The sequence below is a fragment of the Lytechinus variegatus genome, chromosome 4 (genome assembly GCF_018143015.1).
Source record: "Lytechinus variegatus isolate NC3 chromosome 4, Lvar_3.0, whole genome shotgun sequence".
Taxonomy (NCBI): domain Eukaryota; kingdom Metazoa; phylum Echinodermata; class Echinoidea; order Temnopleuroida; family Toxopneustidae; genus Lytechinus; species Lytechinus variegatus.
In genome coordinates this window covers 27,045,190-27,060,506 of record NC_054743.1, presented here as the reverse complement: position 1 = coordinate 27,060,506, position 15,317 = coordinate 27,045,190, and the positions used below count along the sequence as shown (strand labels likewise).

Here is a 15,317-nt window from a genome sequence, read left to right as displayed (position 1 = left end):
TTTTTAGCATGTTCAGCCCCCCACTTTGAAAACCGTTCCGCGGCCCCTGTACCTATACTAGTGCCTCAAATATATTTGCATGATAAGGGACAGAAGGGTTTAAAAGTGTACCTTCTCTGCCTTTTATTTTCACCATCATGTTCCAACTGGGTCAGGTATATGATCCTGATGATCCGAAATCAGAGACCTTGTCATCTCATCTCCCTCATGATTAGATGTAGACAGGAGATCTAAGCTAGATCTTGTCATCTCTCTAACGGGATCGAGATCTCGTTATCTCAAGCTTTCCCTAAGAGATGTAGACATGACGAGAAGATTATATGAACATCTGGGTGGCACTTTTAAATTTCAATCCCGGGTTTCAATAAATGTACTTTTACTTCATAATCTCATAAAATTACTACTGAAAACAATGGTCAAGTTTTAAATTGCAGGTACGAGCCATTGTCGTAACCCCCAATTGAGCGATATTTCCGCGAGGGGGTACGAGTATTGAAGAATTTGATTGACAGATAACGTCACCACACCCATTGACTGCCATTTTGAATGAAGTGGCAATACAAATCCCGGCCCGATATATTTTTCGGCCAGCTTCCGCACAGCTGAATGAATTAACCGGCACAGCTTGTCAACGGTAAGTACCTGTTGCATCTGTTCTTAAGATTAAAATTATTTATCTTCGGAATAGTGGCGTTTCAATGGAAAAGGAAATGATATGAAAACTTCGTTATGTTTTTGTTGGACTGACATATTATAGCTGCCGCAAGCTAAAACACGTTTTCTAACTCGAGTACCGCCCACCTTTCGGGCGGGTTTAAGCAATGGTGGCCGATGCAATCGAGGCCAGCAGCGGTGCGGCGATACCGTATGCCTATGCACTCCACGCAAGCTTGCGGTTCTCGAGCTCGGGGACGAGAGTGTGTGTTCGTACGTAATTTGCGAAGCCATAGAATTTGAATTGGTTCCGCATATCCGTTCGTGAGAGCTCGATTGCAAGAATGAGATTGGATCAGCCTGCAGGTGGGTGTGTACATACATGTGTATGTTTGGATGAATCATACGGTATGGTATTCCTCATTTGACTCCACCTATTCCTAAACACTAAAACAAGGTTTTGTCAATTTGAGATCTGAAAGAATCAAACTCTCGGCAGATTGGATTTGCTAATTATTTAAAAACTCCTAGTATTTATAAGATGAAGTTACCTAATTGAAAGAGTTCATGCTTGATATTTGTTGAAATTGCACTTGTCTTTGCAGGAGGGAAGAAGATTTGATTGAGCTGCTTACAATTGGAATAAAACACCTTAATTGAGGAGGAGAGTGAAAGCAGAGATAGTCATACTTATTCACATAGTTGTCAGACAGAAGACACCAAAATGCCTCGTGGGGTGAGTATGATGATTTCAGCTGGTTAATTTTTTTTTTTTTACTCTTTTATGATAGAGCTGAGCAGTGTAGGAAATACATGCATGACATGAGAGCGACAGGCAATTTAACCCTCACGACAGCCCAAATCGCCCCTAAATTCCCCACCGAAATGCATGCTTTGGGGCGACTATTCTTTCTAGAGTCGCCCCAAGATCTGTTCCAAACAATAATTTAGATTGCTTTCCTACTACGTTTGATACATCGTGAGACAACTGGTTATTTCTTCTACTCAATCCTTCACCACGATGAACCTTTTCCTTCCACATCAATATTCAAGATTATTTAGAAAATCAGTTTTTGAACTGGCAATAATATTTGCTTTTACTGCACAATTACTTTTTACCCTTAAAAGTAACCCTTCAAATGAAAAAATAGCCCACAAAATTAGGGACCGAGATTTTCCTGTCCTAAAAATTGCCTTTTCCGTTTGAAAAAATCTGAAATTCTGCTTCAGATTGTCAGAAAATAGAAATTCTGTTTCCACATAGACTTTGTGCACAAGAAAAAGTGATAATTCCGTTTGCATAAAGTCAATAGAAATTACCGAGCGGTATAGCGATACAATACTCACGCTAGGCAAACACAGCAAAAAGACACGAGACAAGTATAGTGAGTGATTGTATTACCGACCGGCCTTGTATTACCGAACGCGCGCATCATGTGCATCAGAAAATAATCAAACACGCTCAAACCTTTACAACATCCTTTCAAAGGGCACTTGAATAGAAAAATGATCAAAAGCACAATTTCGAAGTCTTTATATCCTCAAAACAATAAAATATGGTCAAAATAGCTCATCAGTGACTTTGTTTTCCCAACTTTTCCATAGAAAACACACGTTCGGTAATACGATACCTTTTTCAAGTGACCAAAAATTTCACTTGCGAAGAGAGGTCCGATTGGAAGCTGATGTCGTAAAAATGAAAAACAATTTTGGCAAAATTTCTGCATATTTATATTTTGTAGGTATTTATGGTGAAAGTTTGGTGAATTTTATTGGAATATTGTGTTTGATATGATCAAATTCATGAAAAGTGTTCGGTAATACGATCCACTACCATACAAGTGAACGGAAAGTGGAATAGTCCAGATTAGAATAAAGTTACAAGGCAACATATGAATTCAGAAAAATTAATTCAAACCATAGAAAAATGCATCATCTGGAACTAAACCAGTATTTAGCATGACCCATCTGAATCTAGCCATGATCAAATTTATTGTGTAAGGACTGGTGTATGTAATCAAGCTAAGTATCAGTAAAGTAGTTTTTGTATAATTATACCATCAAGTAGATTAATGTTTTTACTCGTCAATGGATTTATTAAAGGTGTGATCTCCATGCTATGCAAAGTGAATAGTCCAGATTAGATGAAAGTTACAAGGTTATTGTGCACATTATGTCTTCATTTTTAAGAACGTAAAAGTCATCTTTCTTGTGAAGATATATTGCATAGTTTGCTTTTGGTACAATTATATAGCCTCTTCCATGCTTCTTTGTGGAGCAAGCCACCTCTTGAAGCTCTTTGGTAGTTCAATTACTTTACCTTGTAATTCCATCAGTCACACCAACATTTTTCTTGGTACATGTAATTCCAAAGCTAGGACAAGGATGTTTAAGGGATCTGTTTATAGAGAGTTAGAGACTTCAATGTTTTGAGCATCTCATTGCCGAATGACCTCTCTAATGACCTCTCTAATGAATGGATTAATTGTAGCCCTATAATTTCAAGCACAATAGTTCTAATTTCAGTGTGTACATGTACATGAATGATTTTTTTTCCAAATTCATAGAGACCTGAGATCTGCTCTGTGATTTCTCTCTTCAAAACTTGCCGTAAATCTTGACCTTTGCACTAATGCTGAAATCACAATTGTTATTGTTTGTTGTTTATTATAAATTGGCTATGCTGTTAATGATTTTAAATAATGAACCCTTTTTGAATACTTAATATGAATCATCTTGTTATAAGTCCTGTAAGTTACCATAATTGAAATATTTACAGTATGCTTCATATACATTGCTTACATTAGAAAAGGACACCTTGCACATGCACATTCATGCATCTTTGTATATTGCTCTTTAAAGCTTAATTAGAAGTTAAGTTAAATTACACTTTTGAATTACTAATTACATGTACCGGTAGTTACAATTAATCTAAACTATCATCATGATGAATTATGATGAAAGTCAACGATAGCTTGATGGATGGTGTGTGTAGTCCATCAGTGTGCTAATAGGAGACTTTGCTTCTGATCATCCTCCACCCTCACATGTTGCTAATTAACCACTACATGTAGTTTAGAGGGGGAAACAACATTACTTTTAAATTTTCTCTTTGATATGACTGTAATGCTCTCATACAAGATCATACATACTGATACTTATCAGCAGAGAAAATTAAAGGAATATATACCCAAAATTGTTGTGCAGATGTCACAACTCCACCTATTTACTGGCCCAATTCAAAACACATGGCCATCTTCCGGTTTATTATGTACATCATAGTCATTAAAGATTGCATCTGAACAGGGTTTTCTTTCTGCTTGAAAGTAAAAATGCCTACGTGTAGATAATACACTGTACAATTTACATTCTTAATAAACTTGACACCTACATGTACAGTAGTTTGCTCTGTCCCAGTACAAGCCTTATTTCAGGTTTGTTGTATACACCAGGGGCTGGTGTTTTTCTTTTAAGTCCACATTAAAAGCTAATTGATTTTGCTCGTTGGATTACATGTATGTCGTTTACATTCTATTTTCCATGACAGGTTGCAGTGCGTGTGACTACTATGGATGCAGAGCTGGAGTTTGCCATCCAGCCCAACACAACAGGCAAACAGCTCTTCGATCAAGTAAGAAACAGTTGAAAGGGTTAATTAACCCTCATCCTTTTCTGTAAAAAAAAACAAGACCAAATTCAAATGTAGATGCATTGTTACATGTATGAGAAACCTGGGAACTTGTTCCATCCCCACCATTCCAAGATTGTCGATATATTTGGCTTACTTGTAGGCCCCTCCCCCCAGTTTATTTTCCTTCAACTCTCAAATGCCAAGTGAAGCCCATCTCATAGACCAATAATGCAAGTGTTATTTAAAAAATCCTTTGATAGTAAACTTTTAGTGAATTCTGCACTCCCACCTCCCTTTCCAAATTTCACTGGGAGTAAAAAGCTGCTTTTTGCTATATGTACGGTAATACTCCCCTCATTTGTTAAACTAATAATTCCAGCACCCCATCTTCTGCACTTTTGAATGCAAGTTTTATAAGGGAGTGTCCCAAACTGAACTTTGTATGCAATGTTTGGGTGTATCCCATATAGATAGGTCAGTCGTGTACAATTACCTATGGTTGTGACTCATTAGATACTGTTGGCTGTGGGGGAGGTGGTGTGTTGATAGAAACAGATGAAAACATAACCTGTGCTCCCCTGCATAGTCTTTTTACTTAAAAAAATGTCAAAGTGAAATGCACTTAGCCATTCTGAGATTGTCTCTTTGGATTAATACTTTTATTCAAGATAGACTTTCAGATGTGTACAGTTAGACACTCAAACCTTTTAACATGGATCTTTTTATCTTTTATCTCGACAACTTTGTGATGTAATGGTACCTACAGCTACAGGTAGTACTTGGGTATATCTGTATCTATAAACATGCAGAGTAATAAAATTGAAATTTAATTTATTTCTGTACATATTATGTGATAGTACAAATGCATTTCGTAACATAAACTGTTGGAAAACAAATTTCATTAAACCCTGAAAACAATGTAATTTTGCAGCGGGGGGGGGGGGGGGGGGGGGGGGGGGAGATGACAGTACTCATGAAACTGTTTGTTTATATATTTGATTTTAGTAATGAATTGACCCCCCCCCCTCACAGAACATCCCATTCTTGACCATCTAGAAACTTGTTGAAAATCAAAAAGATTTTTTTTTAGAATCAAATACAAGGTACCGTATTGTACTATTGTTACAGAGATAAGTGAGATATCACATGTCATGTGTGAACTGGCACTTTTAGCAATTCCTTAACTCTTTGAAACATCTCCATTCCACCCCCTATCTTGCAGTACTTTTTTGGTTTATGTTTATATTGAAGTGTGTATGGTTAAAATATTTTTATTTGATGATTTTATTGATATTTCTTATCATGATAGGTTGTGAAAACAATAGGTCTGAGGGAGATCTGGTTCTTTGGTTTGCAGTACATTGATTCAAAAGGACTTGTAACATGGCTAAAACTCAACAAAAAGGTAGGCATCATGATGTCACTTTTTTTCCCCACAGAATTAATTTCGGGGATGATTATGACAATTGTTTTCATGTTATTTTCTTTAATTCAAGATTTACATATTACACCAGTGATACGTATTATTATTATTATATAAATGTTAATAAAGAACTATTACCTTTTATTAGCTTGTCTAATTGGAAGGTAGGGGAGAAAACTAATTATTATGATTGGTGAATTTTATTGTACAAATGTGAAAGATTGCAACGTCAGCGCCCAAAGGGTATAATGCAACTACCCTGCACTCATGCAGATGAATATGTGTTGAATATTTTCCGAGTCTTAATTGGAGACTCAAGCTATGCCCTGGGATGTCAATTACAAGACATTTTGTAGGAGACTGCAAAATTCTACTATTCTGCAATACTACAAATGTATTCACGATGATGAGGACGGCATGCAATATATGCTCTACTCTCATTTAATGTATGAAAGTTTGACCTTTAAACCCATGTTGTATTGCAGTATTTGCTATATACACAAAGATGCCCACAGTTTTCACACAGTTATTTTGTACTGTTTTAAAGTTCTGTAGTTTTCATGAAGAATACTCCCATTCTAAAAGAATACTCATTCCAAAAGTGCCCCTCAAAAGTAAAAAAAGTTCATCAGACACATTTTCTCAATATTGCATGAAAACATGAAAACGGTTTTACTATTTAAAAAAGTTTTTTTCCCCATCCTTCTATATGTAAATACTGTGATTTTCTTCTTGAGATTCGCATTCGTGAATATACAATGCATGTTCATGTATGTTAATTCTAAACTTGAGAACCCTCTCACTCTAAAAACGTTCTTCCTGTTATGAAAGGTAATGTGATACTTTTGGTCAATGGTTATAGAATTCAGCCATTTTCACCAAACAAAATGTAGCAATTTTCACTAGTAGTAGTAAAAATGTCTTCTAATCTTAAATTACAATTCCTATTGGTAGTATAAGCTCTGGTCAATCCAAGAATTTGGGTATACATTCACGATTTGTTTCTTGTATGAATTGGAGAACGATAATTGTGTTTTCTCTGGAATTGTCTATGCCCATGAATAAGTCTCAAGAAAAACATCTCCCTTGACACAAACAAAGTTCTGTACATGTGTTCTCGCTATAATTGTGAACTTGTTTGACCTGAAGAGCTTAGAAAAACAAGAGGATAAAAGTGATTTTCCAGTGGATTTTGATACATGGAAGTCTATTAAACTTCGCAATATAATTTTGATTTCAAGACTCCATCTCTAACAATATAAATTCAGTGATGTATTATTCATTTACATGTTTATTTATTTATTTGTTTATTTATTTATCTATTAAATTTATTTGATGTTTATAGTTCAAATATGGGTGTGGTAGTGTCTCTTGACTTTACATGTAGACTAATTATAGTACACATTTTGAAGCTACTGTATTAAGAACATTCAAGTGTTAGCACAAATGTTCAGAAGTTTCTTGTGAATTTATGGATAATGTAAATTACATGTAGATATCATCTCTAGGTTAGGTCTTATACCCTTTTTACACAGGATTTTCTTAGCCCCGGACTATCGCTAACCCCATACTGTCCTTAACCCCGTACTATTTTTTTTCCTTTTCACACATGCCAAATTTTTATTGCTAACCCCGGATAAGGAATGCTTGCTTTTCACACACGAAACACGCTAACCGCGGACTAGTAGTAGCTCATGAATATACATGTAGTACTTCACTCGAACCCTTTTTAAAATTTCCTTAAACCCATACTATTAAACTTAGCCCACTTTCGTTTTACACTAGCGATATTAACCCAGTACAATCGCTCTTAGCACCGCAATTGCTGGGATAACCCTGCTTTTTTGCAGGGCCAAATAATCCCTTACTAAAGGTGGGGTTAGCCCACTTTGCAAAAATGCTGTGTAAAAAGAAAGTGGGCTAAGCTTAACCCCGTACTATAGGTGGGGCTAAATGGCAATTTAGCCCCACCTATAGTACATGGTTAAGGAAATTTTAGCGTGTGTAAAAAGGGCATTAAAGTGGGTGCTTCGTATTTTAAGCTTGTTCATGAGTTAAAAATGACTGGTGACCCTGGAGTTAGCTAAACATGACTTCCCAATGCAAATGAATTTGCACCAAAGAATTTGTTCTAATCATGTGAAAAGTCATGCTTTTTACCTTTATGAACAACTACATGTACATGTACATGCAGGCACTAGGGTTCGGTTCTAGGAACTTGATAAGGAAGATCTGGTCCAGGCTTTTTATCAAAACTGTTACTCACATGCTATCAATATCATCATGTACATGTACATGTAGTATAAAGCTACTAGCTATTGATGTGTTGATATATGCAATTATGTGTGCATGTTTGATGGCTTATCAAACCTTATCCACGATCAGCTTCTTCTCTATTTACTGACTGGACTATAGCACAAAGGTTTCAAACCCCTCCCAAAGGGCTCATTTACATTGGGCAAAAGTTAACATTTAATACACTGGAAGCTGGTTTTGTAAAGGTTAGTTTGAATACTGCATTAAAGGTAAAGGTCACCTTCAACTGCAAGTGACTTTGAAAATATAGAGATAATTACATCAGAGTCAGATGTAAAATAAACTTTAAATTAACACTTAATTTCACTTTAATACAATGTACTCGTATATACTTGTGTATGTGTACACACATCTAGGCCAGTATAAAGCAGATCTATGAGTGAGTACATGGTATTAGTACACTCACTGTTTTGTATTTATGAATTTTTTTTATATAGATTTTGCGATAAGGAAGTATGTGATTGATTACATTACCTATATCTTTGTACAGCTATTGCAATTCTGTTTTCACCGAGAAATCATACCGGCCTTTTACTTGGTGTTTCGTAAATTGGTTCGTACATTATGAATGACTTTAAATAGTATGATTGGCGACCCTTTTTTATGCTACAATGTACATGTAATTGATGTAAATGTCCGAGAAATGATATATCCCTCTGGAAGGCCTAAAAAAATGTTATGTTGCCCCATCTGAGTGTGACCTACATGTACGGATCGCTCGACTGGCAATTTTTTTTTCCAGATCCAAAATATATTAAAGAATACAATGTTTTTGTAAGAAAATATCCGATTTGGGCAAAGAATTTGCTCAAATTTATATGACTTTAAAAGGCTCTGTTTATATGTATTTTGACTGCTTTAATGAGTTGTCTCATGCACAATTTCACTTTTGCAACACAGGAAGGTACAGTATACATGTATGTATTTAAAAATTTAAACAAATTGACCTAGTATTTACCCACCTTTCTTATATTGGGCTTATGAGGGCAGCATAGCAATTACCACCTCCATGTACGTGTAAGAACATGCTCCAGTTGTTCGTTCAGTTGTGTGTACCGGTAACTTGACAAAAACATTTTATTTTAATGAAACGCCCACCAACTGTATCAGTTGTATGACCAGCTGGCTCGATGTAAAAAAAAAGTAGCAATACAGTATGCTTTACAGTTATTTCATTATTCTCATCAGACCTCTTGATCTTTCATCTTGCAACTTAAACTTTTCAATAAAAATGTTACCTTCCAATAATTATTTTTATTCTGTGCAGTGTGAATGCCACTGATATCCTTTTGAACCCATTATTATGTGTACATGTTCATAAAGTGAGCTTTATATACTTGCAGATTTTACTATTCAATTTTGCATTCAGCGTAGAGAAAAGTCATTAACCTATTAAACCAGACCGGGCTTTTTTTTTTTTTGAGTTAAAACACCGGGTGAGGGGGTTAATCAGCCCCGCCTTGAGATCTTGGTCGCTTATTGCGCGAACGGTGTGAAAATTGGCATGATAAAAGTGTGGGATGTAATATACAAGTTGATTTTTTTCTCTGGCGCATCGTTTAAAAGAAAATGTTTATAGAAATAAGGCCATGTCACAAGTCGCCCACATGGAAAGTATCTTACATGTACATGTAGTTGCCCGCAGTAGCACACGCAAGTCTGATTTGCACTCAGAAATGCTTTGAACATGCTCCAAACTTTTTTGCGGGTGAATTGTGGGCAATTACCCACAACTCACCCACAAGTCTTGTATGGAACGATGTGACAGCCTTTATTATACATGTATGTACATATACCACAAAAAATGGCCTTTTCCGTTTCAGAAAATCTCAAATTCCGTTTCAGCATGTCAGAAAACGGAAATTCCGTTTCCCCATACACTTTGTACACACGGAAAAGTGACAATTCCGTTTACACATTGAATAGCAAAATCACAGCGCATACACTCGCACTGGCCAAAATTTGTATCTGCTACTGGACCAACAACACAATAAAATCCGTTCTAATCGGATCAATGCGAGTGCATTTAATAATTTTTCAATCATATTTAGCATGCATACATCCTCACCTTTCATATGATTAGCATTATTTTGCAGTGAAATTAAATTTTATCAATAATTTTGGGGTTTTTTTTGGACATCGTTAACATCAGACAACGGCTTTCGCCAATCCGCCATCTTGGATTTTAAGACCACGATATCGTGCTGTTACATCTTCAAACGTAGAGGGCAGCAACACACGACCGTGCAGTTGAGCGATATGAAGCGATTAGAAGCTCAACCCGGCCGGCCAGGTACGGGCACGGGGTACTATCGAGTGTGATGATGTCGAGAGCAGTCATGATTGTAGCGAAGTGAGATCGTGTTTTCTGGGGTTTTGTGGCCATTTAATACTCTCATTTTGTTGTTATTTTGGAGTAATTTCTGTTGCTATTCTGTGTATATTGAGGGAAAATACGTTTTCCGTGAATTTCCGTTTGAAATGCCACTTTCCGTTTCAAAAGGCCTTTTCCGTGAATTCCGTCCGCTTTCCGCGATCGCGGAAAATCACTGTCCCTATTCATAAAACGTGGAAATGAGAGTAACCAAGTATCACTGAACATCTTGTGCGCGTTATAGTAGTTTTCAAAGTCAGCACTGCTGCTATGTTGAATCGCGTGATGCAGGTGAGACGGCCAGAGGCATTCCACTTGTTTCATGTTGAGACCTACATGTGTCAATGTGGGTGTGTGCGTGTCGACATGTAAACATTTAAAATCCTTGTATGTCGACATCAATGTCGATATGAAGCCTATCGACAACAACACTAATGTACAGTACACATGTATAATGTGCAAACGATCACCTATCAGGTGTGCATATTTTCTGCCTAAACTGATAGATGGCCAATTTACATAATTAAGGTCATCCATGCTATGCAAAAAAAAAATTTCACCCTGATAATCTTTGACCTTTTTGCCATGTGTTCAGTATTGTTAAATTTGGACAAAAACACTTGACTCTGATTAGGTTCAAGAAGTAAATGATGGTGAATGTGCATGTAGTCAATGGCAGCATATAAACGGGCAGGCCTCCTTGTACTGTACTGTACCTTTTTGAATCAATTCTTTGCAAAGTTGCTATCATTTCATATCAAAGGGTGTTAACAGAGCAACTTAACATATTATGTACATGTACATGGACAGACTTAGGAAGTTCTAAGATCCACTTAAGGGGATTTTTTTTACTATTTACTCCCAAGAGTTATAAAAGACAGTTGTGACGAACTAGTTCACTGTAGGCCTTATATGCATTGATGTACATGTAGGTCTACATTTATCTTATTTACATGTATACATGTACATGTACCTTCACAACGCAAAGTTTTTCCCATTTACATGTAAAGAAGGTTATGGAACTAGCTTGTATTAAAGGTCATAATAACCACACCTTGATGTGGAGGTTACAAAGGTTATGTCATCAGCATTAATCTAATCTGATTTAGATTGCTTATCACTTTTGAATATTTCCACATCATAAAATCTTTATTACCAGCCAAGCTGGCATGTTCAGTGTGGTACATGTAGGCAGCATTTCATATTAAAGCTGCAAAAAGATGTTATCCAATTTTAAATGAAGTTAATTGTCTCTGAATTATCAATCATATCTATTGGGACCGATTAAAGTTGACTTACATGTAAAGAAATTGATCATGTTCATTTGAACAGTCCTCTGAATCTCTATGGAAAGCTGAAATTTATGAAGAATAGGTATTGGTCTTGATACATGTATCCTGAGTATTTGCTGCGGTTTCTACTTTTTTGATTGAAATTTGGGCAAAACTTTCAGATTTATAAGGGCAAGTCCATCCCAAACAAGCACAACAGTGACAGTGCTGAATACCTTATCTACAATAAATCAGATACGTTAAACAAGAGAGTTATGACATTGATAAATTTTTAAAGAACTAGTCATATGCAAATGAGAGAGTCAATGATGTCACTCTCTCACTATTTCTCATCATTTGACTTAATACATACAATTGTTCATTTTTTCAGATGAGACAATAAGTTGACTCTTCATGAAGGGAGGAATCAAACTTCATTCCACATCATAACTAAATTGTACATGTAGGAGAAAATTGGAATATTTCATATTTGATGTAATGACAATGAAGTACAGTGGGGGATCAATGCCATCAGGTTCCTCATTTCAAAATCAACCAGGATGTGCATTTTACTTTTTTGTTGTGAAATCATAAAGCAAAACTTTAAAATGAAATAACTTACATATTTTGTATCCAGTTTTGATGGATTTTTTTAGTAGTGTTATTGCTTGTTTGTTTAAATTATTTTTTTACTAAAATCGAAATAAAAAGTAATTTCAAAACTGCAAAGAACTACATAAACATGTGTACATATACATTACATGTAGGGGGCCTACAGTACAGTATGTACACTGTAGGTCTACGAGGGCTTTCATTTGTAATTATATGTACGTGTATACCAGTATTAGATTTCTATTTCACATGAAACCATTTAAAACCACAATCCACAAGTACTTTGAAGTGAGGGTACAAGATCAATTGAAACTACATCAACACGTTAAAGGAAAACCTTGCCAGTAATCTTTAATTGTAATTATTTCTGAATACAAATTGCAATGTATGTATGTAGATGTACAGTCTGTAATAGGCCTGCATCTGAGAGAGTATACTTTCCAGTGGGACCAGCATGGAGAAAATTGTTTGTCAGTCAAGATTTATGTAGGGGAAGGCAGGGTAAGTTGAGCATAGGGGCAAGTTGAGCCACCAGCCCCAGGCCAATAATGAATGAGTCAGACATTGTGGTGGTGTCATGTATTGATGACCCATAGCATAACCCCTAACCCCACCACATTGTTTCCAACTTTGAAACAAAAAGTAGTTTTTTAGAGGGAAAAATATGAATTTCAGCCAAAAAAGTAAAAAAGAGTGTGAAATAGATAAGTGCTTTATAAACACACACGTCTTTAAATATAATAAAGACATGATAACAACATTATTAGTCCAGGTATGGATCTTCATTCTTGTCATAGTCTTTTATATGATGGATGCATAATAAATGTGTGGATACAAAATTATCGCACTAAGTTCGGACTGGGGTAAGTTGAGCCAAACAGCATGGGGCAAGTTGAGCCATGGTAATTCCTATGGTAATGTATTTTATAAAAAAAATAAACAATAAAAATCGATTGAAATGCAGGCTGAAAGGAGCAAATTTACATAACTGCCTTTTTCCTTTTACAGGATGTTAGTATTTATAGAGAATTAGCAAGTGAAAAGACTAAAACAAAAAATTGACATGCTGGTTCTCCCCCCATACATTTTGTACATAGTTTTTGTGGCTCAACTTACCCCATATATGGGGCAAGTTGAGCCATTTGACATCGTTTTTTCAAAGGTCACGATGACTTTCAGTGTGGGGATAGAAAGTTATATATAGGTGGAAAATATTTCAGAAGAATGAAATTTCAAGGCAATTTACTCATTTCGACAAGATTTAAATCATATCAATTCTAACATGCAAAAAGCAAAAACTGTCACAACTTAATACCCCGCCTTCCCCTACTGTTCTTTTCATAATGGCTGCTTAATCCGTCTAGGGCCATTGATAAAAGTTAGCATTATGGGGTACCTTTGCCATCCAATGGTAACTTGCATGGAATCCTTGATTCTGATTGGTGGAAGACTGATGAGCATCGTTACCATGGTAGTTACCATTAGTTGGCAATAAATTACTTTTGCTACAAGGTGTGTACATGTATGTAATAGCCAATGAGTCTATCAAATTTTTCAACCTTAAACAAAAGTTAGAAAAAAATTTTCAAAGTGAATGCCATACATGTACTTCATATTATCAGCCAGACTTGTTCCATTCTCGTGAAAATGTATATATTTTTCATTTCAAATTCAAGGTTCTGTTGCTCCATCCTGTGGTTTAATACATGTATGTTATTGCTTGTGTGATTACAAGTATTCCAGATGGCATCATTTGTTATTCCTTTCGCACTATCTTGTATTCTTGGGACAAAGGATCCAGTCATAGGACCTTCGCCAGACTGGAATTCTTGTAATAAACCGGGGGAGCATTTCACCAAACTCAAGTCATTGATTTTCACTGAGACTTTTATAAGTTAAAAAATCCTTGTATCTGATTGGCTTAGAACAAATTCGTCAGTGAAACTCAGTCACTGTTCAATGCTACTTGAAAAAAAAAAACAGTAGTGTTCTTTTCTAGATTCCTGGGCCCTGTCTTACAAAGAGTTACGATTGATCTGATTAATAGTAACTCTATCATGGAAATCCATCAGCGTCATAAGTTTTTCTATAGGAGATTGGCATAATGTTCTTTGTTAATCAAAGAGAAGCAGAGTGAATTTTCAAGAAAACAATGATTGCATGAATATACATCATAGCTAGAAAATATTTTGAACAAGCATTCATAATAGATGTTGACGTTGCTGGCTGTCCATAGTTGCGATTGATCGGATCAATCGTAACTCTGTGTAAGACGGGGCCCTGAAGTGTAACTTCAGATGTGCCATTTAGCCATGTGTACTTCATACTCCAGCAGTGATCAAATAGAACAGTGAAATGAGAGATTACATGTAAATACTTGTAGGCAGTGGATATTATATCCAAAGAATTTGATGAATTTATATTTGACCTCAACAAAATATTCCCTAACAACCTTCTTTTTTTTTATTAATCGCTTATTGCTGATTTTGTTTCCTGTTCACTTTGATGCATGTATACAAGTATCCTTTGTTTTCCTTATTTGTTTTGTGGGCTTTTTGTGTACCGGTACATATTTTGGAAATTACATATTTTTTCATTGACAATGTATCAACATTTGCTGTTCAAAATGAATGGGGAATGCAGAGGTCAAAACTGTTCGGAATTGTGAGGAAAGAATCTGAATTTCTTTTCTTTTCAGAGCTCTTTTGTCTTGATGGATTTTCCAATTTAAAAAAAAAAGATTGCAGGAAATGGAATATTTCCCCTAGTTTTGAGCAAATTCTTCCATTAGTTTTCAATGAGAATAATGTCTTGGAGGAAGGATAAATTCAATGAAAATTTTGAAAATCACAATTTTATGAAATTTAATCATAATATTCCTATTTCATACATCAGAATGAAGCGCTTTGATACAGATACATGTATATTTCATTTAATCTTTGCTTCCCTGCGCAAAATGCATGCATTTTCTCCTCTCCCTGGGGAGCATTCAACTTTTTTTTTACTGGATTCTTTTAGTTTTTGCTACATTTCAAT

General features: G+C 35.7%; 1 protein-coding gene across 1 annotated transcript in view; it reads left to right on the top strand.

The window, feature by feature from the left end:
- The first annotated feature begins 520 nt into the window (after positions 1 to 520).
- The window catches only part of LOC121413730 (moesin-like), a 29,232-nt gene continuing 14,435 nt past the window's right edge, over positions 521 to 15,317 (top strand). Inside the window, exons 1-4 of the mRNA XM_041606658.1 lie at positions 521 to 634; positions 1,260 to 1,390; positions 4,202 to 4,285; positions 5,595 to 5,690. Of these exons, the coding sequence (XP_041462592.1) occupies positions 1,379 to 1,390; positions 4,202 to 4,285; positions 5,595 to 5,690 (192 nt within the window). The 5' untranslated portion in view covers positions 521 to 634; positions 1,260 to 1,378. The remainder of the gene's footprint in view (positions 635 to 1,259; positions 1,391 to 4,201; positions 4,286 to 5,594; positions 5,691 to 15,317) is intronic.